This window comes from Cyclopterus lumpus, chromosome 8 (genome assembly GCF_009769545.1).
Source record: "Cyclopterus lumpus isolate fCycLum1 chromosome 8, fCycLum1.pri, whole genome shotgun sequence".
Classification (NCBI taxonomy): domain Eukaryota; kingdom Metazoa; phylum Chordata; class Actinopteri; order Perciformes; family Cyclopteridae; genus Cyclopterus; species Cyclopterus lumpus.
Window position 1 is genome coordinate 21,652,850 of NC_046973.1, and position 26,932 is coordinate 21,679,781.

Genomic DNA, 26,932 nt, shown 5'->3' on the forward strand with positions numbered 1-26,932 from the left:
AGGAGTCAGCTGGCTCATGACGAGACCCTGAACCAGAGAAGGGTCTGCCTAACGTCTCAGCCAGACACCAGGCAGAAGACCTATGCATTAGAAGCCGTCACTCACTCTGGTATGTGACAGTCTGTGGCTCCGGCACCAGTTGCTTGATGCATTCTGTAAACTGCATCGGGGTTAATCGGCACAGGCCTCCCCCGGCTAACAGAGGGAAGGTCACAGTACAGTGGCTTTTTGGGATTCACCTTGACCACCTAGAGGATGATTGAGTGGCCTGGAGTGGTAAGAGGACATAAACGCAGGTTCAACCCTGTCCTTCGACATGGGGCTCATGTTACATGCAGGTCCTGCAGATGGAACATGAACGGTAGATACTGAAAGAAAGGAATCAAGTAATGTGCCAAACAAAATCCCACTTGGATGAAGTCCTAAAGACTCTTAATCCAGCTGGAGATCGAGTATAGACATCACTCAGTTATTCTACCCTCACACATTATCACCTCCAACAGGACTTGGTCTTCATACAAAAGACTCGCACACACCTGTGATGAGTCCTTTCCATCTCCTGTCAGAAACGTTACGAGAGCTGGCTGAGAAAGACCACAATGCCGGGCCCCGGGTCCAGGCCCCCGGTCCAGGCCCCCGGTCCAGGCCCCCGGTCCAGGCCCGGGCAGCTGGACAATACCGTTACAACGTGATGCGATGTCTGGCGAGACGAGACAAAGTGGACCTTATGGAAGGTGGGGGTGGAGCGTTTCTGTCACCGAAACAGCAGAAATGCATTTCCTTTTTTCCTACGAGCAAATAAAATGTGGCTCACGTGAAAATCTACCACGTTGCACATTTAGGAACAAGCAACTAATAAGTTGGATAGATTTCAGATTTGAATCCACCGGCTGGATGTGACATTTCCCTCTAAAACAACTGTGATGAACTTCATGACTCGCGTTGTATTAATTAACCACATAAAGGGCATTCTGTATCTTGGCACCAGGCAGTAAGTCCAGCGGCCAACACACCACCATGAGAGAACTAAAGGTTCAGCTACAGACCGGACATCGAAACTCGCTTTAAAGAATGAGGTAAATAACTACTAGTTGCCACTATTCTGAAGTTTTAATACGCCCTCATACAGATCCACATAAATACTGCTGACACACACCTTACAATAAGTCAACCGGTAGTAATTATTACAGACTAGAAGTGACATGCAGGGACTATTTAAGTGGACGAAATTCTGACTCTAAGGTATGTTTTGAGGCTGCAATTAGGCTACGTCACATTTTACAGTCTCAAATGTCAGACTGACGAGTATGTATTACAGGTTGCACTGCATTACAATGTGCAGTGTTCATCATTTCTTGGCTACTTAAGTCCATGGTGCAAAATGCCACTGTGCTTCCCATCGTTAAGGTTTGTCCGGTTCATAAATCAAACCGACGCCACGGTACATGTGTATATTTTTAGGTGACGTTTTGGGCTCCTTGCATTCCCCCGATAGGTTTCTTTAGTTTAGACTGAACTCAACCGTCTCTTAACACGCACAATGTGCAATCCATGAAAATGTACAAACACAGCAACTGGTGGAGCTGACACCAGAGGAGCGTAAATGGAGCCTGTTCCTTTACTGGGTGGAGTGGGAATGTGAGAAGTCCAAGGCTTAGTTAGACCAGCTATGCAACTTCGGCAGAAGTAGAGGAGCCGAGGAGGAGGGAGGGCCGGGTGCTCCCAGGGACACACAGAAAGGTAAAGAGAAACAGATGAATGCTGCCATGACTGAGTCGCTTCAATAGGTTCAGATTGAGACGGCAGGCTTCCAACACGCAGCTCAGCGACGCTGCACAGTATTTAAAAGAGGCCTTGCCCTATGAATTCGTGAGCTTAACAAGCGGACATGAGATCATTTTTAAATATCTCAATTAAAGAAGCCTTCCAAGTGTAGCAAGCCGTGAATCTCTCCATTCCTCGACACTAGTGCACACACATTGCATGTTAAATGGGGAAAAGAAAAATAGGATTGCACACGGCTGATTTATTTAATTCCCATGAATATATTATGACATAATAATAATATATAAATAACATTTAGAAGAGCATGTGGTCACTCACCATTTCACAGTACTCAAAGACAAGTAAGAAGGGAATGGCCTCAACACACTGGCCCAGGCATTGGAGGATGTTTGGGTGCTGCAGCACTCTGAATAGATGAAATAACACAAAGCATGTTGATATTGATGCTAATGAGGACTGCAATAAGCTTTAAAATAATACTTTAAAATAATATCTGTGAGGTTTGAGCGATTAGATCTGATACAATATGGATGAGGAAAGGTAGAGGGAGCTGCTTTACAGCGATGTCATGCCGATATGTGTGTCTGCATGTACTGTATGCATGTCCTTCCACACATTTATTTTATGCAAGTTAGAAACTATTAAATTAATCTCCAACTATTTTGATAATTGAATAATCTGTACGAGACATTTTTTAAGACAAAAAGAAAATGTCAAAATTCTCTGATTACATTACATTTTGGTTCTTCTCTATGACAATAAAGTAAATATGTTAAGTTGTGCACAAAGAGGACATTTCAGAACACTAGTTACAGACGAAACAACTCATTCATTATTCGAGAAAATAATCTTCATTTGAACCCGTTTGTTGCAGCCCTATGCATATTCAATATCGTAATTATAGATCACCTGATTACAAATAATAGCCTGAATGTGTCTCCGTTTACCTGTATGGATCCCCCTGCTGCAGGAAGTCATTCTGCTCCTTGGCGCTTGCATTAGCTTTTAACTCCTTCACCACCACCCTGGCTCCTCCTGGATCAGTGTAGATTTCACTCAGAAGGACCTGATAGTACATGACGATACTTTAGATGAACAAGACAGAGAAAACAGCCATAGAAGATGTACGCCTGTAGAACATATTAAAAAGAGGCAAAACAACTGCTGAAAAAACTGTTACTAGTACCTGTACCAGTTTAATTTATATGCTACAAACAAATGTAAATTGCAAAAAAAAAAAAAAAAAAAGGGAAGATGATTTGTGCTTAAACCTTCAGTTATAACCGATTCAGAGAATATATCCACCTGTAGCACCCTCTAGTTTAAGGCCATATAGAATAAACGCGTTAAAGCAAACATTACCCAAATTTAACATTTTCAGTTGTTTTAAAAAAATTAAAAAAAAGTATTTCAAGTTAACGAAACCAATCTTACCTGACCAAACCAGCCGTTGCCAATCTCTTGGATATAACTGAGACTGTGACGCGCTACCTGGAAGCCTGTGGATCCCTCTGTGAACCAGACCGCAAAACAATGTTAATTAAGACTGTACTAATTTACAAGTTTCATCTGGTCAAACTCTGTGTCTGACCTGTGATACGGACAGGAGGTTGGAGGTGTGGGGGTCCAGGCAGGGCCACAGGGGACACAGCGAGGGTGTACACCTCGGCCGGGGACTGCATAGAAGGTGTGTCCTCTGCTGGTGGAGTGAAGTCAATCTCATCGTCAAAGTGGTCCTCAAACTCCTACATCGACACAAATCAAGAGCGGATCCAAAACCGGCAGGGCATATATTTCACAACAGAGCCTAAGTTCACTGTCCCTTCCGATCGATCCCCTCCGTGTATTCATTAGGTGGGAGCGGGTGGAGTCTGTGTGACTACCTGCCTGCTAGGACTCTCACCTTGAAGTTGATCTCCCTTTCCTTGCAGCAGGTCACACAGTTCACTAGCAACACCACCAAGGCCAAAAGCGCCGTCAGCGAAACCAGCAGGGACAGCGAGACAGAAACAGGCAGCGTGTCCCCTTCGCTTCCACCTGAAATGAGAAAAACAGAAACTATGCTGAATTATTCACCGTCACAGCTGTGCATCATTTCAGAATTAATGAAGAGGGTAAAAGTCGGCACCAAGCAATGCAAGCCTCGACGTGTTTCTTTGACTAACACCACGCAGCAGTGGTCTACTGGCTTCTCTTCTACATCCACCCACAAAAAGGTTCATTTAAGCTCGACAACAAAAACGAACTGCAGTGCTATTAAGATGCAACTTCTAGAGCGTATTGCTCCATTTCACTATTAACACCGAGCAACATCAATACATTTTGATTTTATAAAATGTCAAAACAGTGAATTCTTTTTATTTATTTATTTTTTAAAAAGGTGTACAATTTCTGCAAACATGACGTGACAATTGTGGCTCTTCAGGCCAAACCAGCCAACCTCTACCCCTCATCAGCCATTCAGAGAGACAGCTGTGTGGGTGTCTACTGGCTGATGAGCAGCCGATGGGCAGCAGTGGTGACAGCATGTGTTAAGTCTGCGCTGGTGGAGATGCTGCTGGCCCAGCAGTCAGGTCGATTGTCAGGCTGACAGCAGCCTCACAACACACCCACTGCGCTGCTCAGCTGCTGCTGACCAACACTCACACACGAGGCGTTCCAATTTAGTGCAACCAGCATCTTCGTTCTGGAGACGGCTTCACACGTAATGCACATTAACTATTAAAGGCCCAATTTATTCTCACCCCTGTGATCTGTTCTTGTAATCTACATGGATAATGTGCTGTTACAGCAAATAATAGTGGGCTCAAGTGGACAGCAAAAACTAATTTACACCAGATGTTGATGATGTCACTGTTCATTAGAAAGGCGTGAGTCACGTCAGAAGACGTTCAAGTCAGTCCCACTTACATGGATTTTGTGGATTTGATTTTTAATATTTAGTCATTTCACTTTTTGCCATATCACATTGTAATAAAGTAATCTCAGTGTGTGTGTGTGTGTGTGTGTCCCACTGGTTGTCTCCCACTGGTTGTACCTTGTCAGGTACATCCTTTCTGCTGGAGGGGAAAGCAACACCTACCGAGTCTCCTTCTGCTGAACTACACATTCCTGACAGATGAAGGCGGTGCTGAATACATCCAGACTACAAACCTACTTCTAGTTGGTTTAACAGCAGCAAATGGAGGAGAGAAAAAACTGACTTGGAGTATGACTAATACAAGAAGTAAGCCCTTTGGAACTAACGAGAAACCAGACTCGGGCCAATGTGTCGACTAAACAGATATATATATATATATATATATATATATATATATATATATATATATATATATATATATATATAAATGTGTTCCTTGCATTATAGTGTGCATGCAAATCTTCTCAAAATGACAACAAATGCTTGGTTGGACACGGTCTAGTCCTGGAATGTAAAAATAAAATCTTAATTTCTGACGTCCCCAAATCTCTTTGAATAGCTTAACCCACGGAAAATGTGTCGTCATTAATCTGCATTTATATTTAGGTTGCTTGAAGAGACAATTGTGAACTGATCAATGCTCTTAGTGCAGCCAGCAGCACATTAATTATTGTTATCTCAAGCTACTTCTTTGATAAATCTATTTCATATCAATGCAGATTGTAGAAATGTGACTGAATGTAAATGAGTGCATCGTGTGTTCTGCATTATTGAAACCTTGCTGATGGGTCTGTTACCAAATGATAGTGGAAGATGTTGCCATGTTTTTCAGTTTGCAGGGATCTCCAACAAATGAGTTGTTTTTAGGTGTAAACAATACTTTTAGACATGGCCCAAACCTTTGACTGTGCACTTTGGCCAAACCTCAGTACCAAAAGGTCTTGTGCACAATTTAAAAAAGTCTATTAAATCTGTCAGCCTTCCCCTTCCCCATCTTGTAAATAAATACATCCGGGGGCAGAGCGATGAGCAGTAAGCACGTGATCTCCCTGGGGAGCATTGGATATGATCCAGTCTCAGCCACCATTGAGATTAATTTCATGTCTACCAGACTACGCCAAGCTATCACCGATAAAGATAGAAAGGATTGCCCAACATGGTCTTTTTACTTATGATCAAAACACACAACATTACACATATAGATCATTCTCGGTCAAAGACGTCACATGTAACCTGGCCTTCGGTAAAAAGTACCAACTGTAAAAGGTGGAAATACACCAAACTGATATGTTACCTTATTTCTAAATAATGGATGTTTCCTCAGGATTACATCCACTAATCTCTCCTCTGTGCTAAAGATTATAAGAGAGAAACAGTGTCTGCGTTGAAATATTGATGAGAAGAGGAATTAAAGATTAAATGGATCCGCCATCAGGACACCGGCCTCTTCCATGGAGCTGTGTACTTATAACGGTTACATGAAAGCATCTGCTGAAGGTTATACTTCCTCTGAGCTACAGTTATAAGTGGAAGGCACAGGTGGACTACTGGTAGCTGACACTGCCCAAACAACTTAAATCTGCTTAACATGCATCAATCAAAACCACAGACTGCACAACACACCTGCAACACAAGAAGAGGAAAATATATGCAGGGAGCAATACAGAAGAATTATCATTCGCTGGGGGGAAGAAACCACGTCATAATAGGTCCACGTGATGGAGTCCCAGACACTCGGGTCCGGCTTTCCCTTCTAAATATAAAGTAAGAGCAGTAAAAATGCGTGACCTTCAGTGAGAGGAACAGGTTTTACCTTAGCATACATTAAGAAATCAAATGTAGGTCTCAACATACAGCTTGGATAAACACCAACTCTCCATAAACATTTAGAATATGAAACGATGAATACTGCATTCATGCATTACTGGTTGCCATGCAGGCGACTACCCCCACACCCTCATAGAGAGGGAACCCCTGACGGGTCTTCTACTGGCTCTTCCTTCCCAAAGCTTTAAATAGTTTCCAAAACTACAAATCCATCAGATCAAACTAATATAAAACTGATACCATGTAGTCTGATTTTGGCATAAGACCATCTTTTTATTAAATACATATTTCATCATTCTAGATTTTCCAACATCATGAATCAAAGAGAGCTGAATGATAAAAAAAAAAGAAAAGAAAATGTACATCCCTGTTTTCGTCCGATCCAAAATATGTCAAGCTGCTTATTTTTCACAAAACACCATCTCCATCTGCAATTATTGCAAACAGCGTGCGTATCAGTCACTGGCCGGAGCAATCGGCTTTAATGAGGCTCAACCTCACAACAAGCCTGTGAAAGATATTGGCTGCAACAGGGCAACGGGGCAACGGGTCAACAGGTCAACGGGGCAACGGGTCAACAGGTCAACGGGGCAACAGGTCAACGGGGCAACAGGTCAACGGGTCAACGGGTCAACGGGTCAACAGGGCAACAGGGCAACGGGGCAACAGAGCAACAGAGCAACGGGTCAACAGGTCAACGGGTCAACAGGTCAACAGGTCAACGGGGCAACAGAGCAACGGGTCAACAGGGCAACAGGGCAACGGGGCAACAGGGCAACAGGGCAACGGGTCAACGGGGCAACAGGGCAACAGGTCAACGGGTCAACAGGTCAACGGGGCAACAGAGCAACAGGGCAACGGGTCAACGGGGCAACAGAGCAACAGAGCAACAGAGCAACGGGTCAACGGGGCAACGGGGCAACGGGTCAACGGGGCAACGGGTCAACGGGTCAACGGGGCAACGGGGCAACAGGGCAACAGGGCAACAGGGCAACGGGGCAACGGGGCAACGGGGCAACGGGGCAACGGGTCAACGGGGCAACAGAGCAACAGAGCAACAGAGCAACGGGGCAACGGGTCAACGGGGCAACGGGGCAACGGGGCAACAGAGCAACAGGGCAACAGGGCAACGGGGCAACGGGGCAACGGGGCAACGGGGCAACAGAGCAACAGAGCAACGGGGCAACGGGGCAACAGAGCAACAGAGCAACAGAGCAACAGAGCAACGGGGCAACGGGGCAACGGGTCAACGGGGCAACGGGGCAACGGGGCAACGGGGCAACGGGGCAACAGGTCAACAGGTCAACGGGGCAACGGGGCAACGGGGCAACAGGGTTCCAGGCAGTGCAGGACACCCAGAGAGGCTGCAGCAGCAGTCAGATAGAAAACACAGTAGCTGGGTCACGGCAGTGCTGCATGGGATCAGTTCTCCTCGGTTAGGCCTTATCTGAGTCATGGGTTCATATTATAACTTGGCAGGCCCCACCAAATTACTCAACTGGTTTTTGGGACCAATACGGCAGGGAGCTGCCAGATCTTATTTCGGTTCCACTGCATATTTCAGGAGGCATTCACTCAGAGGAGGAGCTGACCCATTTTTGCAAATTGTACCCACCAGTGTGCACAAGTGGATGTTTCAGTTATGTAGAGGATGAGGGATGACACTGTCTGGCTGGCATGTTTGGATTTTACTAGGATTTGTCTGGCTGTTATAAGAAGCACTACGCCTCATCAATCAAATGCAGAGCCAACACTTGTGGCTGCCCGGGTAGGAATCCATATTGGATAAGCGTGTGTTGTCATTTTAAATTAGTCCTTTTTCCACTGTCAAAACAATAGAAATATCACTTCATAGACAGCATGTAAAAGCAGCATCCCCAACAGCCTGGGGTGGTTATCACTGCATCACAATGAAAGCAATGTACTGGAAGGTTACGGCCAAAGCGTCCACCTTGACTAACAGACCAAACAGGCCACTGTCACATGGCGGTTACTGCAGTTCAAACATTGACACTTCCATTAAAGCTTAACTATCTACCTTTACTCATGTAGGAAGTGTGTAAACAGCACATGTCAAAGAAAGACCAGCTTTGCAAGTGACTTTCCAGTTACTGTTCTTACAAGTGGGATCTCACTCCCACTCTATAATAACAATCTAAAACTGTATCACATCTGGACACACTGGAAAATAAAGATTGAGGAAGTGGGGCAAAGTACAGGTTGTAATAAAAGCATACTTGTATAATTGCAACATAACTTTCTGGCAAGCTGTAGAATAATTAGCAAACAACACTGTTGCAAATCATTAACTGGTGCCGATAAGATTGGAATGTGTTAAGGTTACACATTACCAACCCTGAGAGCATTAAATTTACATCTTCAACTTTTAATGCATCACGAGGAAGCACGTTGACTGACTGAGCATCTTGCTTTGAAAAGCTGCGACAACAAAAAGAGTGACATGCTAAAACATCCCTGTGTCTAAGTGGATGTTTGGCATCTGCAACATAAGGTTGCAACAGGTGACTATTTGTGTGGTTGATTCATCTTCTTACTTTACTGTACCATTTCTTGTCTGAGATGTCTGAGAAGATGTAACGAAATGTATGCGTATAAATGACAAAATACTAAGATCATCATTACTGTCACAAATTAGTTTTGGGTTGGTCAACTATCAATTACAAAACAGATTAAATTGCTTCATACATTCAATTTCCTCCTGGTTCTGCAACTCTGTCGTGAACAACAGTCTCTGAATCAACTTGTGAAGTGTTTTATCACACTGGCATATTAAACTATGTCAAACCGTTTTCTTCCATGACTACACTTTGAATCATCCACAAAGAATAAAATGGTCACACCTGTGACCCAACCTGTGATGAGGAAACAGTGTTTCCATGCTGGTAAGCCAACATCCAGTCTATTGTCCCATAAACCTGGTTAAATGTCAATGGCTGGACCAACCCCACTGACAGATTACCAAGGCTGTACTATATTAACTCACACACATTACTGTTCCCTGGAGGTAAACTCATTTGAGATAAACATCAGTCAGAATTAAACTAGACTAGATTAATTAGTATCTTCTGAGTTCAGTTTCAGGACAACTGTAAAGTGGTGTGAGTGTTTTAACGATGACATGTTGTTACTTTTACATTATAAACATTATTAAAATATGCACCAGTCCATGAAGACAGAAACATCGTGTTATCAAATAAACAATAACAGTCAGTACAAATGTAGCTACGTGCACTGAAAGTCTTTAACAGGAAATGCAGCCAAGTTGTTGTGTTGTTAGCTTTTAGCTACTGATTAGCAGAAACACTTGCTAGCTCAGCAGCTACATAGACAGGAGTAGTGAGTGAACACACAATAGCTGTGTCTCAGCTCCACAGCCAGCCAGCTCACCTGATTTGTGGGGAAATTGAAGAGGGGCAGCTTCCGACAGCCAGACTGCCGACAGGAGAATCCCACCGACCAGCAACAACACATATCCGTGGCGGCTCCTCATCCTCCTCTTGGCTTAGCTAACACAAATGTTAGCTATTTGGAATCGTCGTCCTGAACAATAAATGTCTGTGTTGATACCCAACCGCGTATTCTAATCATTGATAGCCAGTGTAACGTCAGCGTGGGCTACATAAACAAGCATTATATTATATTATGTTTAACGTTAGCTACTTACTGTCACACCAGCTAACTAGCTTTAGCTAGCATGCCAATGCTAACAGTTTCAGCTGACGACAGCAAACACCGCTACGAGACGTTAGTGTCCCGGTGTCCACGGAGAGCAGCTGCGCGCTCGGCCGTGACGACGTCTCATATTTGATGTCTATAGCTTCGTGATATTTAAGTTAACACAGATCAATTAGACAAGAGCCCCGACTGTCATGAAACAGCTACCCACCAAAGCGCCATGTTCCTGTACAACGTCACATCACGAAATGAGGCGTAAAACCTCAAATGATTGACAAGCGATCAAGCCAATCACGATGAAGAATACCTTCGCGTGAAACAGGCAGAGCCAATCCGCTTCGAGCTTAGTGCTGTGTATGAAAGCTGAAGAGAGCTTTATGCATCCAGTCACTTGCCTACCATGTGAGGCACGCAATAATGATTTCTCTACAATATATGTTTATTTTTGGATTTATGGCCAACCATAAACTGCCTAGCAGCATTTAATAGGTTGTGACAGTAATGGAGTGCATGGACCATTAACTATATCTTGAGGATTGCTTTTCATTTTCATTCTTTCATGTTGCTGGGCGTAAGATTTACCAGGAAACATTGTGAAATACTCAGCATAAACATAAATTAAACTCTATTTTGGTTTTAATAGCTAGCAATATAGGAATGATGCTCTTGAAAAGTAAACTTGTTATTTATCTCATTTAAAGACTATTCCTCTACGTATCTTGTTTTTCTTCTTTTTAATTACTTTCAAGCCGTAGCACATGGTAATAGATTTGTTTACAAGCTGTGATAAAATCTTAATAAATAATATATCACCAGATTGAATTATTGTAATACTCTGTATGTGTTAACAAGACAATATCACATATTTCCCCTTTGTTATTTATAGCTAAGACTTACAATATGACAGCGGCATATTCATCTGTTTACAAATTATCTTTATTATTATTTTTTTTTAAATGATCATAAATATGTCTCAAATTAAATCTAAACAGCCGATATTGAATTATGACATTCATCTCATGAAAGATTTTGCTTTACCTGAGTAAACTTGCCTCTGTATTATATAATATTATTCCTTATTAATATTAATATAAACAATAGTATAAGCATTAGTTGTAGCAATAGCAGCGAAGGCAGTAGATAGTTGAATATTATATGAAAAAAATGTCACTAGTTAAAATACATTAATATTTATGATTGATTATTATCAGACTGGAGTGTCATTGTTATTTACTGTGCCTGCAAGTTTACACAACAATTGGAGTGAGGAAAAGATCTGCTCTGATTAACTGATGAAGGAGGAGGAGGCATTGTGTGGCGTGGGGGAAATCTCCGTGGGTTTGAGGACAGATACGTTGCTTCTTGCACTCCGGATCACGAAGCAGCAAAAGAGTGTTGGTGGCAAGCAAAGCAAGAGAAGCAACGATCTGCCATCAAAGGCTGAGACAGTACAAACCTGACCCGAGGAACGGTGAGTATCAAGCTTTTTGCAAATGATGTGCTCGGCAATGGTTTGTGTGATGATTGCTGGCGGTTATGTGTGATTTTGTGCCTTGAAGCATCTCTGATTTAAAATAGTGGGTCATATGTTTTATTAAAGGAAGTTAAAATCTTTTTGTTTGCTCCTTCCAGTTGCAACTACTTTCTCCTTCATTTAGTAAAACAAAGCGTGGGTCATCAAACCATTCTCATATGATTTAAATCATGTCAATATGATAAAAGAAAACGTTTCTCTCTGGGTGAAATCTTTTGTTAATCTGTCTGTACCGTGCTGTCAATATAGCACAGTCCTACTGATAAAGGTACAACTCAGCACATTAGTTTTTGTGTATAAAGAGTACTCATTGAGGAATGATTGTGCTTTAATCCACACATTTCTATCTGACAGAGTCTGTTTTATTGACTGTCACCTTGCATTTCCTCCATACATGTGTGTTAACCCCCCTCAGGCAGCTACAGAGCACCATGGCATTTTCAGGGATACTGAGCGACGAGGACATCGAGGCTGCGGTCCAGGCTTGTCAAGGTGAGTCAGACAGTGTGCGCGCTTGCACGCAGAGAGACACACACGTTAACACAAGAACACATACTTTACACTTAGTGAATATAAATCCACACACATATTGCAGAGTGTGTTGGTGAGAACCCATGCAGTCCCACTGGGGAGACCATGAGGCGTTGCTCACAGTGGGGACAGGAAGCCTGCAGGTAACCAGGCAGCCATGTAGCAGGAGAGCAGTCACCACCCAGATACCAAAGTGTTTTTAACGTTGAGCATTCACAAAGAGAGGACCAAATCACACAAGCGAGACAGCCCTCACTTCCCAAAGCACTTAGTCATTCATCTCTATGTGTGCATGACAACGCAGACACAGCACAAACCCTCAGATGAAAACCACATGTCAGTCCTTTTTTCAAGAGAACCCCCCTGTTAGCAATGATTCAGGCAAAATAACATGCAAGCTTTGTCTAATTCTTGTGAATGTTTGTAAGGAGATAGTATTTCTACGATTAATTTCAAGGACTAAAATGTTTTTATTAAAGTGGGCATATCAGACAAATTATCTTCGGGTTAGGGATTCTTTTTTATTGTTTTACGATTTCCTGTCTTTTATTAGAAGATGAATATTTTGTAATCTTCTAATCTCTCATTCTGTCGCTGTAAGTCTTATTCAGTGAATGATTGTGATGTACTTGAGGGTAACTCATCCTAGATGAGAATTGGCTCTCCAAACAACTGAATAAAAAGGGGCTTATGGGCGATATTCAGTGTGTTTTGAATGTTTCAATGGCATAATGACAAAGCCTATAGGGTGTGTATTGGTAAATGTCATCGGTGGGAGAATCAAAGTCATCTGAGCGGATGAGTCCATGCGACATCTCTATTCACTTCCTCACCATTCCTGTGTTCTTGTCACACTGAGAACTCTCACTTCCACATCTGTCTTACTCTCTTTTTGCTCACTTCCTCTCTCTCCTATGCAGCTCCAGGCACATTTGACTTCAAGTCGTTCTTTGCTCAAGTGGGACTGACCAGCTCCTCCGAGGCAGATAGAAATAAAGTGTTTATGGTCCTGGACCAAGACAAGAGTGGATACATTGAGGGGGAGGAGCTCAAGTAAGGACAGCGTGTGTCTGTGTGGGGTTTACGGGCTTGAGCAAGGATACGGATGTGCGTGTGTTTGTGCGTGTTGGCCCACATGCAGACGTCTCTGTATGAATGAATTTAGTAATATATGAGGGGGAGGGCTTGTGAGTGAGTGATGGGAAGGGGGATTGGTCAGAAAGGCCTGCAGGGTAGAAAATGGCATCAGAAAATATATAGTCAATGATGATATGAGCCTCAACTTTTCTCTCATATTTTCTGCGCACCCATCAGGCTGTTCCTTCAGAATTTCTCTCCGGGGGCGAGAGAGTTGACTGTGGCTGAGACCAAAGCTCTGATGGCTGCGGGCGATAAGGATGGAGATGGCAAGATCGGAATGGAAGGTCGGTGCATGTAAAACATCTGAAAGAGCTGTCCGTTACTTAGTGCTGAAACGGCAGTCTGTAAAAAAGCACACATAAAAACAGTATAAAATTATACACCAAATAATGAGTTGATTGTTTAGCTATCGTGCTTAACCGTAATATTGTTATACAATGACTTGTGTGGAGAACAATGTTGTGCTTAATAGGAATATCTGACTGAATACATTGTTCTCCCCCGCAGAGTTCTGTGACATCCTGGAATAAAGAGGATAAACATCTTTGTGTTGTTTTTCCCTATTTTAAGTGAATGGGTTTGGTATGAAAATCCAGATTTTCCAGATTGATTTATGCAGAGACCAGAAACCTTGGATATTCTCTACCTGCCTGCTGCTCTCCCTGTTGATGTGATCCAAGACAGATGTTTGGTGGACAGACGGCTTAAGATGGATGTTATAGTGTGTGTTTGTGTGTGTGTGTTTAATCAATCAGTTACCTGGAATGGGTTAATAAATGTATTTAAGATCTGATATCACTGTGTACTGCTCTTTTTCCCCTGAAATGGATATTGCATGACATGTCTCACAGTCCTTAACATTACAACTTAAACTACTGCAATGGCATCCAAGGAATTTAGGATTTAAATCAACATATCCATGTGAAGTCCCTGCATCCCTTAAGGTTTTCTATATGATAAACTAAGACTTTCTGAACAAATTATCTTGTGCAAAGACATAGCATCATTAAATAATGATTACCATTTAGTTTATGAGCAGGAATCAAACAAGAACTATTCAGGAAAATGTTTTCTGAGTGCTCATTGACTCCGCTATTTATATATCTGTGTTTTCCCTTCTATAACAAGTCAAAACGGCCTTTTCTGATTCAGTGCTGCAGATAATCGTATAACCTAGAACCTCTGATAGTGGGATTATTGAACACTTCACCAATACCCCCACTTTGGAAAAGATGATGGCACCCCTCTTCAAATGTTCAGACACATGGGCTTTTCCAAAGAAATTCACCACTATTTCCTGATTAGGATTAGCACTGCCTTCTGCTGGACTGATTTTGAATTCCTCGAGACACAGGTAGAAATAACCATCTTAATTATGGTTAATTAAGAAATCGAGGGATTGAGGTTTAAATGGCCTACTGGTTAACAGTCTCGCTTGAACGTTTCTTAAAGAGGTCATGAAGGGCACAAACACAAACCCATTAGTTGCACGTGGCTGACAAAAACATTGAGAAAAGGGGACGTTTATATCTGCATTTATACAGTTATTAATATGTGAGTTGTGTGCCATGGCATCACGTCAGAGTTAAACCAGTATAATGCCAATATAACATAACATATAACATAACTTGTTACACTTTTCCTCACGCAAACACACGGCACAGAAATAATAGTCTGATTGCCGGATGCATTGCCCACTAAGGACATGCACGGTGGTGCAGGCCCCAAAGACCCGCTTGGCCACTCGCTTGAAACTCGACCCACTGCAGAGTTCAGATGGACCATATGGAAATATATAGTAGCCTGTATTTTAAGTAGCTGTATGAGCTAGTTAATGTTACAGTACAGCACATATATGTATCATATGAGACCAGCTCAGAGGCTTCAGATGAAAGAATCAAAAGCCTGACTCCAATAATTCATACTAACTATAATAGACAAGCAATGACGTAGATTCCTTACTGAGCAGACTGCCACAGACATTGCATGCATGAGTTTCAAATATTACTGGTAAAGATAAAATAAGGTAATATGGTATTATGTTCGACGCAAATGCATATGAATGGCTATATGGCAACATTTGTACTGATTCCACAGAAGTCTTACAAGCAGTCGATCCCAGAGTGACATCTAGTATCAGACATGAGATAAAACCCAACAACCTTTGAGGCAGTACAAGCAGTCCTTCCACATATATTTACAACCTCTGAGTAGCCAGTTCCAACTGGCAGCCCTTGGAGCTCATTCATGTGGCATCTGGCTCCAAGTGCTTTCCTCAGGAATATGACCCTTGGCCTAGATAGCCACTCTCACACATTCATTTCATTTATACTCTCACATTAAATGCACAGCATCAGAATCAACATGTCGAATGCTTGAGGCCATGGAGGCATCGTGTCCTGCAGGCCTGCTCGGGTTTCCACACGTCCACGCTATAGGCCTCAGCACACATGGTAGCATCCTCATTTGTTCACCTAAAAATAGGTTGAGACTACTTGACACATTTTTTTCGAAACCCATGCATCTTGGTACCCGATACTGAGACTCAAATCTCTGTAAATGGTGTTGCTCAAGGATATATAAGCATGGCTAGCTGCGGGAGACATTCACTCTCGAGTCCTGCCTGGTTTTCACTCGCCTCAACGCAACCCAAAGGTGAGTGGGACGTGACCCTTCGATGGCCACGCTGACTTCTTTACGGGAGGAAAGGGATTGAGACGAGGAGAACCTCTTGGACTATAACTTTAGAGAGACATGGAACCAACATAGAAAAGAACCTACACGGACCACAGGACGACTCAATCCATGCGAAAAGGAGGCCCAGTGTGGCCATGTGGTTTTCAACGGATCAGCGTTTGTGGATAATAATTGCGCGATTGTCTTTTAACCAGATGAACCACCAAAAAAAAGAAAGAAAGAACGCGTGTGACGTCACTGCGTCTCCCCAGCTGCAGCATGCATGTGTGCCGTGAATCATGGTGCGTGACATGCCTCTCAGCGGGAGTTCTATTTGGTGTCATAGCAGCGTGGGTCAACACGGCCGGGCCTGCGTGACAAGCGGTGACACTCAGGGCAGCTTTTGCCAAATGAATTATCATAAATAAATATAATTAGCGACTAAAACAAACAAGAGGCTTTGGACATGTGTATGTTTCTAGATTCTTTAAGACAGTGTTACTGCATCGCTCATGTCTTGAAGCAAGAGGAGGAATAGCCTCGTTTAATACTGAGAAGTTCATGATTTCAGGCTCACAACCCCTCTGAATATCTCTGAGGGTTCTGTATCTCAGGCCCTCTGAATAGGAGAACCACCTAAGTACACGATATCAGTAGTTATTGCTTTAAAGAAGGACATTTGCAATGCAATGACATGACTGCTGTGTGGGATTTGTGATGCTTATACACTCTGATTCTTCTTTCCTCCCACAGAATAAAGAAATGGCCTTCGCTGGTGTCCTCGTTGAAGCCGAAGTCAAAGCCGCTCTGGACGGCTGTGCAGGTGAGACTTCATTAACTCAAAGTAGATTATTCAGTTAACACACTCACTTCATCCGTACTATTATTACCTGGAAATTATGAATTCTCCCTGCAAATGCAAAGTTGATTAAAAAACAAACAAATGATATCAATTGATATCTATCTACAGATAACTGCCAGACACAGTTATCCTAATAACTGAGCAGCTGCTTGGCACGGTGCTAATGTGGTGTTAAAATGTGTTCCAGCTGCTGATTCCTTTGACCACAAGAAGTTCTTCAAGGCATGCGGCATGGCCGGCAAGTCTGCCGAGGAGGTGAAGAAGGCTTTCTACATCATCGACCAGGACAACAGCGGCTTCATTGAGGAGGAAGAGCTGAAGTAGGACACTCAAGCAACTCTCACTTAATCAAACAAGATGCAATATTACTGTACTGTATTTTAGATTTTTAGGAAAAATAATCAAGGGACAACTTTACTCTTTATTTTAATTTTGGACATTTTGCCTTAGTTTGGCTTTAATGTGCAGCTCCAACTAAAATAAAGAAACTATAGAAATGTCACGTTTAATGAAGCCTGCAGGTTTTATGAAGCATCTTAAATGATCCTCATTCTGCACAGTGATGTCCATTCAATCAATATAGTCTGAGATGCTCATGTTTTGTCCACCGTCAGGTTGTTCCTGCAGAACTTCTCTGCTGGAGCCAGATCTCTCACTGAGAAGGAGACCAAGGCTTTCCTCGCCGCCGGTGACGAGGATGGTGATGGCAAGATCGGAGTCGATGGTAAGACTTCCTTCTGTTTTTGTACATCTTTTTTACATCTTTTTTACAACTTTCTACATATATTGAACGTATAGCAGAACACAGCAAATGCATGCAAGGTCAATTCTGATACTTATTGGCAATGGACTCTCAATGTATCTGTATTGCAGTTAAATATTCAATATCCATTCACATACATCAACGCCGTGGTCAGAAAGTGGGTCCAATTAGCCGAGCTCGTCCCAGCATGATGGCACTCTGCTCACTGCTAACGGCAGTTTCATTCTCCTTTCACAGAGTTCGCTCTTCTTGTGAAGGCATAACTTCCCACTACCCAAGATCCCCTTCTTTTCATGGAACTGCGAACTCCTTGCAAGATTCCGTCACCACCAGCTGAAAGAACATTTTTTTATATCTTATTTATGAGTTGCCTGCGGATTATTTCTCAACATGGAATGCATGTTTTACTGTGAATGTTACTCAAATGATCTGAAAATGACTTACAAACTGTACAACACCATCTACACTTTTGAGGAAGAGTGAAAAACCAGGAATAAATACTCTGTTGGTCTAACGTCAGCTGCTTCAGGTCAGTCGTCTTTGCACTGTGCGTTGAGCCTGTTTTGATCATGGCTCATGGGATGGGGAGGATAGCTGTGCTCAAGCTGGCAGACACATTGGGAATAGCCCTCTCTGCTCAAATACTTCCTGGATCCAGGGAGGTTTGCAATGGATACCGGTCACCCATGGTGTAATGAGGAGGTCTCTTCCAAGGTCTTTTTCTACACCCAGTGCTGAGTAGACAATTAGATGATGTGCTGTGGCAACAGGAGGCCTATTAACAGCCACGGTTACGTCGGCAGGAACTTTTGAATCTGCTGCATTGACGCACATCTTCAGTGAGCTGAGGGGTTCCTTTTCAATTCAGTCAGTTTTCTCGTAGTGTTTAGAATGTGCCACCTATATTTGGGACATATTCTAAATCCACGTGTTAGCATACAAATGAATTCAAATAGGTTATAAGTCAGATTTAAAACAAAGTACACTTGTGAGTGCTAAGGGAACTACAAATCAGCAATATGTAACCCCTTAACCCTATGCTGCCACCTATGGGTGAAAGATATTCTCAGCATTACAAGCGATAGAAGTGTCAAGATGCATCATTCAGAATATCCTTCAACTTCTGTCCTCTACCTTGTTCGGATATTACAAAAGATATGTCACCTGCATGAGCATTCCCGTGTGCTTTAAACATATTGAGCTCCTAGAATAACACAAATGGGAGGCTGCATTGATTTACAAACAACAGGGATGAAAATATCATTCAGTCCATCTTGACTAATCTGGACAACAATAAATGCATTGTTGACTTTCCAGCCAAAATGTGACTGATTGTGACAGTGCTAACTGTCTTCATGCACAATAATCATGTCAGTAATTTGCTTTATTTGATTGTAAGTAGACACAAATTACTTGAAAATACTAGAATGACACATTGTGGCTGTGAATAGGTCACTCTCAGGTGGACAATATCATGTATGTCAAACATAGAGAAGAAACTATACATTTTCAAGACTTAAATCTAATACATAAGTATGAAAGAAAGGCTTTTCCTCTCATGAAGTCATCAATACAATAGTCGATGCCTTCCAAAATCAACAATGTCACACCAAAAGAGGCGAAACAACCACCTCGCGGCCGCCCTAATGCACACTCTTATACTCTTGAATAGCCTACTGTTGTGTGTTGGCAGCAACATTTTCAGTTTGTCCTCCTCAGCAGTGCACACGCCTATTCTTAGCGTTGAGGGGACATTAAAGACTTCTTCAAACGCACCTTTTAAGCGTCTTCATTTGTGAAACTTAAAATAGACTGGCTGCAGGACGAATCCTCGCCACCCCCTTCTCTGCGGTGTCAGTTATCTTATGCCTCAGATTTCGATGGAGTGAAACTATAAAAAGGTCATCGGGAGCGCGGGGAAGATCACTGCAGCCGACTCGAGTCCTTACTGTTTCATCTGTAGTCTACAAAGCCAGACACCAGAAAGGTGAGTTTAAATGAAAATGGAAAATAAACATGGGATCCTTGCAGACAGAGCCTCAGCATCCCGTATTGCTTCAGAAAACATTGATTTACATTTGGACTTTGCACTGCAGAGTTTTTGGGGCTTTTCTTGAGCGTCGTGTGCATGAACACATGGATTACCGGTCAGACCTCCCAGCATCCGTAGAGTTGCAGTAGGGCACACGTGTTAATCTCAGCCTCCTGAACCGGATTGGGAAATGCAACATCATACCACTCACACAAAGAAAGGGACTGACTAATTTCACTTTTGAAATTTGAAATATTTCCATTTAAAATATATTTCTGTTCCACTTGGCACCAATAACAGAACTATTGTGCAAATAGTGCTGCTCTGTTGTTTTAATGATAGTGAGATGTCCATTCATGTCCATTTAATGCGATTGATTACTGATTCTGAAAAAATAATCGCACAATGTGTCCAACTTTAGAAAGATAATAACCACCTTTACCTGATTTCTGCAGATCATAATGGCCTTCGCAAGTGTAGGACTGAAGGATCCCGATGTCGCTAAAGCCCTGGAAGGGTGCAAAGGTGACTCTTCGAGTTGCACTTGCAGCGCTCCCTGTTTGGAGCATCACTGTGCTTCTGTACGTGACTTCAGTAACAACCTGCATTCATTTCAGACGCCGGCACATTCAAGCACAAGGCGTTCTTCCACACGTGCGGCCTGTCCAGCAAGTCTGCTGAGGAGGTCAAGAAGGCCTTCTTCATCGTTGACCAGGACAACAGTGGCTTCATTGAGGAGGAAGAGCTGAAGTAAGACACTCGCCACTTCCTTTGTCCGACACACATGTCCACAAATCACATTCTTGCATCTTCTGTTTTGATACATCTGCGTGAAGCAATAATGAAGTTAATGATGGAGGTTATAGGTGAATTGTTCTTCAGGGTATGGGGACTGAATGAGTGTAAAACCACAGGGCCAAACTATCTTCAGCCACTACATAAGCCTTCTATTTATATCTAATGCTTTCAATATGTAACATGAAGTGTGTCTCAGCCAATGGGAGCTGGGGTCTGAGAACTAACCACCGACTGTGTGTGCAGGCTGTTCCTGCAGACCTTCAAGGCAGGTGCACGCGCACTGACAGACGCCGAGACCATGGAATTCCTGAAGGCCGGCGACTCCGACGGTGACGGCAAGATTGGCTGTGACGGTACGGACTCTTCCCACGCCAAGTGGTTACATCATTCTTTGGTTGGTTGGTTTTTTCTGCAGGAAAATAGATGCCAAACTGTGTTTTCTTGTGTCTCCACAGAGTTCGCTGACATGGTTAAACAATAAAGTGGCAACTGACCAACAACACCTGCTCTGATGGAACAACAAAGCCCACGTCGACCCCCCCCCCCCCCCCCCCCCCCCCGTTTTCATCTGAATATAAAGGATTTTTATACATTTGCTTAAGAGACGTTTCCTCCTATGCAACACATTGTCCAAAAATGATGTTTTTGAATGTCGCTCAGCTGTGTTCATGTCTTAAATATGAATTTTGCTTATACTGTCAAATCTATGATGCACTTTCCAGGTACAAACGGTAAACAAAAGAATAAATATTCTTTTACTGCGGTCTTACTGACTTACTTACAGATTTGTTTCTTTTCAATTCCTAAAAAAAAGGAGTACATATAAACTCAACAGGGCAAATATATTCACATCCTCTCTCTCTCTCTCTCTCTCTCTCTAAATCTCAATGAGCTTTTTTTGGCATGATATAGGGCATATACATACACATGTAGCTGTAATAGTGATAGAGGTAAAGAAAAGCAATAGAAATTAACTTACAAACTGGTGATAATAGATTACTGAATTATCTCACTCACTTACAAACCAAACACGCACACACACACACACACACACACACACACACACACACACACACACACACACACACACACACGCACAAACTTGCAGCTCCATCCTGCAGCCACTAGATGGAGTTACGTCATTAAAAGTTGGGACAGACACAAATGATCTGTCAATAAAACACGACAGCTGTTTGGACATTTACGTTTCTCACCTCAAGGCTGGCTCGTGAGGAAACTCATCATGCATGTGACAAAATAATAACAACAAAGAATATATATATATATATATATTATAGTTCATTCCAGTCTAACGTTTATTTTATTAATGCTCATTATTTGGGACCAAAAACTGCAGTAAAAAATATTATAATCTAATTTGAAAAGTGATTAAGAACACATGATTCCAATATTGATTGTGAGACTATAATGCTCGTAAAAAAACATTCTCCCATTTAAATGAATACCCAGTAACAGTAAGGCGTCGACCCTCAGGCTCTTTTTCACACATATTCTGGAGGAGAAGATTGAGGACCAGGAGTCCACCTTCAATAAGACCTCCACACATCACTTGTTGAGGGGCCACAATTCGGTTTAGGAAGGCTGGCCATGCAATGACAAACTACCGGAGATACAAGAAGACAGGGAGTGATACACGTCCGAAACACGGTCGTGTATCACTCATAAGACAACTGATTTCCGAATAATGTAGTTTTCTGCGCTCAGACCTTTAAATCGTGTTTAAGAGTTTCATGAGTGGACTTGCCAACAGGTCGCGTGGGCTCCACAAGACACGGGCACGCGCCGAGACACGGGCACGCGCCGAAAGACTTCCAAATTGAAGACGCCGGCCGGGGGGCTACTGTGCCTTTAAAAGACTTCAGGGATATAATGAGCTATCAAGTGACTGCTCCTTCGAGCCCTAAGCACCGCCGGTGCCATGGTGTAATGGTTAGCACTCTGGACTCTGAATCCAGCGATCCGAGTTCAAATCTCGGTGGGACCTGTTTTCTTTCTTATGAAGAATTTCACGAATGTTCACTCATAAACTCTTCGTACAACTAACTATACATCATGGAAATAAATAACATGTTCCTGTGTGTGCGTGCGCGTGCGCTTGTGCCTGTGTGTGTGTGCGTGTGCGTGTGCGTGTGCGTGTGTGTGTGCGCGTGCGTATGTAGTGTGTTTGTGCGTGTGTGTGTGTGTGTGTGTGTGTGTGCTCGTGCTGCTGCAGTGAACACCCCGTCTGGAATGTGCTTAATGACCCTGCATGTGTCCGCTCGGGGCCACGATGCCCTCGGAAGAGTCAACCTGGTCATTTTGCAACTGGACCAATTGGGCGGACAAAGGGAAAAACAAAGTGGATGGTTTCTCCATCTCCAGTAGAAATGAAGCCAGTGCTCAGCCCTGAGTGACCTCTGACTGCTTTACCTCTGTTTAAATGGTGCGTGTGGATACCTGGGACATTATGCATCATCAACACCATTGAGGCAGGATGCACACCGACAGCAGAGGGTGACCTCGGGTCCCTTAATCAGCACAGTTGACAAAGCAATTTAGCGAGGCCGTCCCCCTGTCAGTTTGAGAGAGTGAGAAGGTTATAAAGCAGTTCTGTGTGTTTAGTGTTATTTCAGTTTTGATTGGAAATAATCTGCGTCTGAGCAACTAAACAATTGTTATTGTGTCCAGACAGATCTGGACAGGTGAAAACCACAGAATGCATTAATGTGAGACGCTACAGTGAGACACTGCTCTGCAAAACAAATATGTCATGAAAAAATGTCAGTTGACATTTTATTTCCCATAACTCACTAGATAGATAGAAGCAGTGGGATGTGGCTCAGATGTGCTCGTTTTGGGACTGCTGCCTGTAAATGGATATCTGCATGAAAGGGTAAGGGTGGGGCGGGGTGATGGAGAGGAGGGGGGCAGAAACAGCAAGAGAGGGAGAAAAGGAGAGAGAGAGATTGTAGTTACATTACAGCCTCCCTGCATTTACTGTACTGTATAATTCTAGAGGTGAGAGGAGGAGGGGCACAGGGATAAGAAGAGGGAGTGGTGGATGAGGTGAAGAACACGCTTTTTAACTTAATTTGCAATTTCCAAGGGTGCTACAGATTTCCACGGTCCGGTCTCTCTGCCCCTGGGCGTTATAAATAGTAAAGGTTAATTAGTTAGCTGGGAAATTGGATCAGGGGCGGGCAGTTAGAATTTGATCCATAGACAGGTAACTCAAGCAATCCCTTTTGTCAGTGCAGTCAGACCTATATAAATCCTCCTTGACGTACGGCAGGCACCACATAGCTTACCTCTCTGCTGGATCACCGACCGGACGAGAACCCCCTGAACACGGTAGGTTGCTGTGTGGATCCAGAGAGCCTCTGATGGGAAGTGGCTTTTGTTTGCTTTCAGAGACTTTGCAGATGTGGATTTTCTGGCTCCTGTGTATTCAGAGCTGTTGAGAAGACAGGCGGCGGGTGAAACTATTGCATTTCCATGAAAGTTATTTCTATCATTTTGAATCCTTTGGATGAGACATTATTGGACAGAGAAGAAAGATTAATGTGCATGCTGCCTTTGAATGGCCACTGACTTCTCAGTGTCAGTGTGTTGACACCCGGACACATTTTGCTCTCCATCAGTGTCAAGTGAGAGGGTTTGCGTCTGTACCTGTGTGTGTTAATATGTTAATAATTCACCATGGTTGTTCCTCCTACAGGAATAAAATGTCGCTCTCATCCATCCTTTCCGCTGATGACATCGACAGTGCTATCAAGGACTGCCAAGGTATCGTCTTCCACCAATATCACTATTGCTCTCTTCGTTAGATCTTTTTTCTTCTACAGACTTTCTACTGGAGTCTCTTCAGTCAATACGGTTCACTCTACTTGATAGCCAACTGGAAGACTTCAAAATGTAGACAATTAAAATGAAGTACAGTATAACCTGAGATGCAGCTGAATAGATTTCTTGAGCATCAATGGGGCACAAGCCACGAGCTAAAGAGAGACTATACGACCCTGTTAGTATTAACACTGGAGGACAAAGACTCTTCAAAATGTGCATCTCAAACCTTTAAAAACACGGATTCAGGAGCAATATTTTCTCCATACTATGTATCTCACTTCACACTTCACAATACCACGTCAGTCATGGTCTTGTTTCCACTCATTAACATTCCTTGAGGTTTTGCTGATGTTCTGGGGGACTTTGCCTTAATTCTAGTTGAGTGAACCAACATTAAATCTTATAATTCCTGACTCTGCTCTCTCTATTGTCCCCCAGCACCGGACTCCTTCTGCCCCAGGAAGTTTTTCCAGTTGTGTGGCCTCACCAAGAAGAGCCCCCAGGAGGTGAAGAATGTTTTCGGGATCCTGGACAATGATGGCAGTGGTTTTGTTGAGGAGGAAGAGCTCAAGTGAGTGAAGTAGCCGGTTCACCAACTATAGACATTTATATTTTGTGCCCGGGATGCAAAGGATCCTAAAATGAAGAGTAGAGTTTAGATGTCTTCGTGGAAAAGAATCACATTTTGGTGAAGGGTGTGGCCGTCCATCACACCATTTACAGGGCTGAACGGGGGATTGATGAGTTGTATTCTCTGGCTGTGCAGCAGCAGATTGGGCCTCAGTGTTAGCTCCTCGTATCTGGCCTCGTGGCTGTTGTTACCTCTAACTTGTGTCCCTGTGTGCGGCAGGTTTTTCCTCCAGAGGTTTTCCCCTGGGGCGCGCATTCTGACAGACAAGGAGACGAAGGAGTTCCTGTGCGCTGCTGATGACGATAGTGACGGCCGGATTGGAGCGGACGGTGAGTGGATCCGCACCTATTTCATATTATTATATTAAGATATGCGTGTGTGTTTGTGTGATTGTGCTTAGGAAACAATGCTACACACTTTACCCTTTTCAATAAAATGCCGATTGAATCAAAGTGTTTTCAGGGTGCTTGAAAGAGAGACAGTTATATATTCTAGTAATAGAATCAGACAAGCAGCCATCATAAATATCCGCTCCAAGTCACAATACACTTCTTTTCTATTCCACGGGTACTAAAAACTGACACTCCAAGAATGTTTCTATTGAACATGTGTGATGTAATGCTGTTAACCTGAGAGCAGCGCCATGCTCTCTGAGGGGTCATATACGTTGTGTTTCTTTTCTCCACAGAGTTCCAGGCCATGGTCTTGTCTTAAACTACGGGACTGACCCCCCTTAACCCCCCACACTGCTTCAAGGGCTCACTTAATTTGATTTATAATTTTCCATCTGGTTAGTTAAAACCTTTTGAATCTCTATTCAAGACTCGTTCCGGTCCACAGTCATCCACATTCACACCATTACTTGAATTTCTTCTTCTTTTTTTTTCATTCGTTTTAAACATATCATGAAGCTGTATTCCCCAAATAAAATGTAAAATGTACCAAATTACTGAGAAAATAAAAGAATAAAATCCAAATCTTGTGGCTATTTTTCATTATTTCTATTCAACATCTTTGTGTGTTTCTGTATGTCTTCTGTGTGCTTTGAGGTGACACTGTGGCATGGCAAGAGAAATACTAGTATGTAGTCAAGGGTGTTGAATTGTTCCATATGCACAAGACTGTTTAATTAACTTTTATGAAGTGGGAATCCGTATATCCACATACTGATCCAGATGTGCCCAAAACAAACACACAGCCAGGCCATTTTCTTTACAGTTCTGTGGTGTCCTTATATCTTCACTTAACGCCACAAAGCGTGATTGATATGAGAAGTGAAACATTCTTATCGAGGTGTATATACAGTACAGGTGTGTGTATGTGTGTGTGTCTGTGTGTGAGAGTGGATAGATTCATAGAGCTAGCACAGGGAAATAGCAGAGGAGGTGACCTTGATGACCACCTGAGTGTCACCGCGGCTGGATCGAGTGACACCTGACCTCAGCTATGTAAATAAACCCATCTGAACCTGGGTGTGTCTCAGGCTAGAGAAACAAAACACACACACACACACACACATCCCAATGAATTAGAAAAAATCAAATATGAGATCAGACACAGACGGTGTGACATGCGAGCCCACATAATCCCAAAGAAGCACATAAGCCCACATCAGGGTGGTTGTTAATATATGCACCAGTGTGAGGGTGTACATGTGTGTGATGCACAGAAGAAGATGAACTCTTCAGAAGGCCATAGCTTTGGTTGTTAGCCTTACATGTACTCGTTTGCCAGGTTTGCCTTGATAGCTCAGGAGAGCTTGCCCAGGATATTAAAAAAAATAATTATTAAACTCTCGGACAGAAGACGGACCATCGAACAGCTCCGCATCCTCCCTCCGAGAGACTTTAAATAGCACGCCGCTTGTTCATGCACTGCATTTACAGGATTC

The 26,932-nt window shown here is 43.0% G+C and overlaps 5 protein-coding genes and 1 non-coding gene across 8 annotated transcripts in view; 5 read left to right on the forward strand and 1 right to left on the reverse strand.

Annotated features, from left to right (window-relative positions):
* Positions 1 to 10,489, reverse strand: part of lmtk2 (lemur tyrosine kinase 2) — a 20,667-nt gene extending 10,178 nt beyond the window's left edge. Inside the window, exons 1-7 of one of the 3 annotated variants that reach the window (XM_034539686.1) lie at positions 10,440 to 10,489; positions 9,941 to 10,093; positions 3,689 to 3,822; positions 3,377 to 3,530; positions 3,220 to 3,296; positions 2,733 to 2,851; positions 2,104 to 2,191 (exon numbers count right to left, since the gene is read on the reverse strand). In XM_034539686.1, the coding sequence (XP_034395577.1) occupies positions 2,104 to 2,191; positions 2,733 to 2,851; positions 3,220 to 3,296; positions 3,377 to 3,530; positions 3,689 to 3,822; positions 9,941 to 10,043 (675 nt within the window). In that variant the 5' untranslated portion in view covers positions 10,044 to 10,093; positions 10,440 to 10,489. Of the gene's footprint in view, positions 1 to 2,103; positions 2,192 to 2,732; positions 2,852 to 3,219; positions 3,297 to 3,376; positions 3,531 to 3,688; positions 3,823 to 9,940 lie in introns of all 3 variants that reach the window. The other 2 variants (XM_034539687.1, XM_034539685.1) reach the window with 2 other exon arrangements.
* A 1,102-nt stretch (positions 10,490 to 11,591) lies between these two features.
* On the forward strand, positions 11,592 to 14,226 carry pvalb5 (parvalbumin 5). The gene is made up of 5 exons (XM_034540091.1): positions 11,592 to 11,699; positions 12,178 to 12,254; positions 13,214 to 13,346; positions 13,608 to 13,717; positions 13,941 to 14,226. The coding sequence occupies exons 2-5, from the start codon at positions 12,194 to 12,196 to the stop codon at positions 13,961 to 13,963; spliced, it is 327 nt and encodes a 108-aa protein (XP_034395982.1). The 5' UTR covers positions 11,592 to 11,699; positions 12,178 to 12,193; the 3' UTR covers positions 13,964 to 14,226.
* Positions 14,227 to 16,871: 2,645 nt separating this feature from the next.
* LOC117735456 (parvalbumin beta-like) lies at positions 16,872 to 17,997 on the forward strand. Its single transcript, XM_034540092.1, has 4 exons — positions 16,872 to 16,932; positions 17,159 to 17,291; positions 17,586 to 17,695; positions 17,972 to 17,997. The coding sequence occupies exons 1-4, from the start codon at positions 16,872 to 16,874 to the stop codon at positions 17,995 to 17,997; spliced, it is 330 nt and encodes a 109-aa protein (XP_034395983.1).
* A 2,230-nt stretch (positions 17,998 to 20,227) lies between these two features.
* LOC117734690 (parvalbumin beta-like) lies at positions 20,228 to 21,045 on the forward strand. Its single transcript, XM_034538931.1, has 4 exons — positions 20,228 to 20,291; positions 20,384 to 20,516; positions 20,808 to 20,917; positions 21,020 to 21,045. The coding sequence occupies exons 1-4, from the start codon at positions 20,228 to 20,230 to the stop codon at positions 21,043 to 21,045; spliced, it is 333 nt and encodes a 110-aa protein (XP_034394822.1).
* A 1,452-nt stretch (positions 21,046 to 22,497) lies between these two features.
* trnaq-cug lies at positions 22,498 to 22,569 on the forward strand. Its single transcript has one exon. It is a non-coding gene; the product is annotated as a tRNA-Gln (tRNA).
* Positions 22,570 to 24,289: 1,720 nt separating this feature from the next.
* Positions 24,290 to 25,755, forward strand: pvalb8 (parvalbumin 8). The gene is made up of 4 exons (XM_034538932.1): positions 24,290 to 24,350; positions 24,849 to 24,981; positions 25,261 to 25,370; positions 25,730 to 25,755. The coding sequence occupies exons 1-4, from the start codon at positions 24,290 to 24,292 to the stop codon at positions 25,753 to 25,755; spliced, it is 330 nt and encodes a 109-aa protein (XP_034394823.1).
* Positions 25,756 to 26,932: the final 1,177 nt, after the last annotated feature.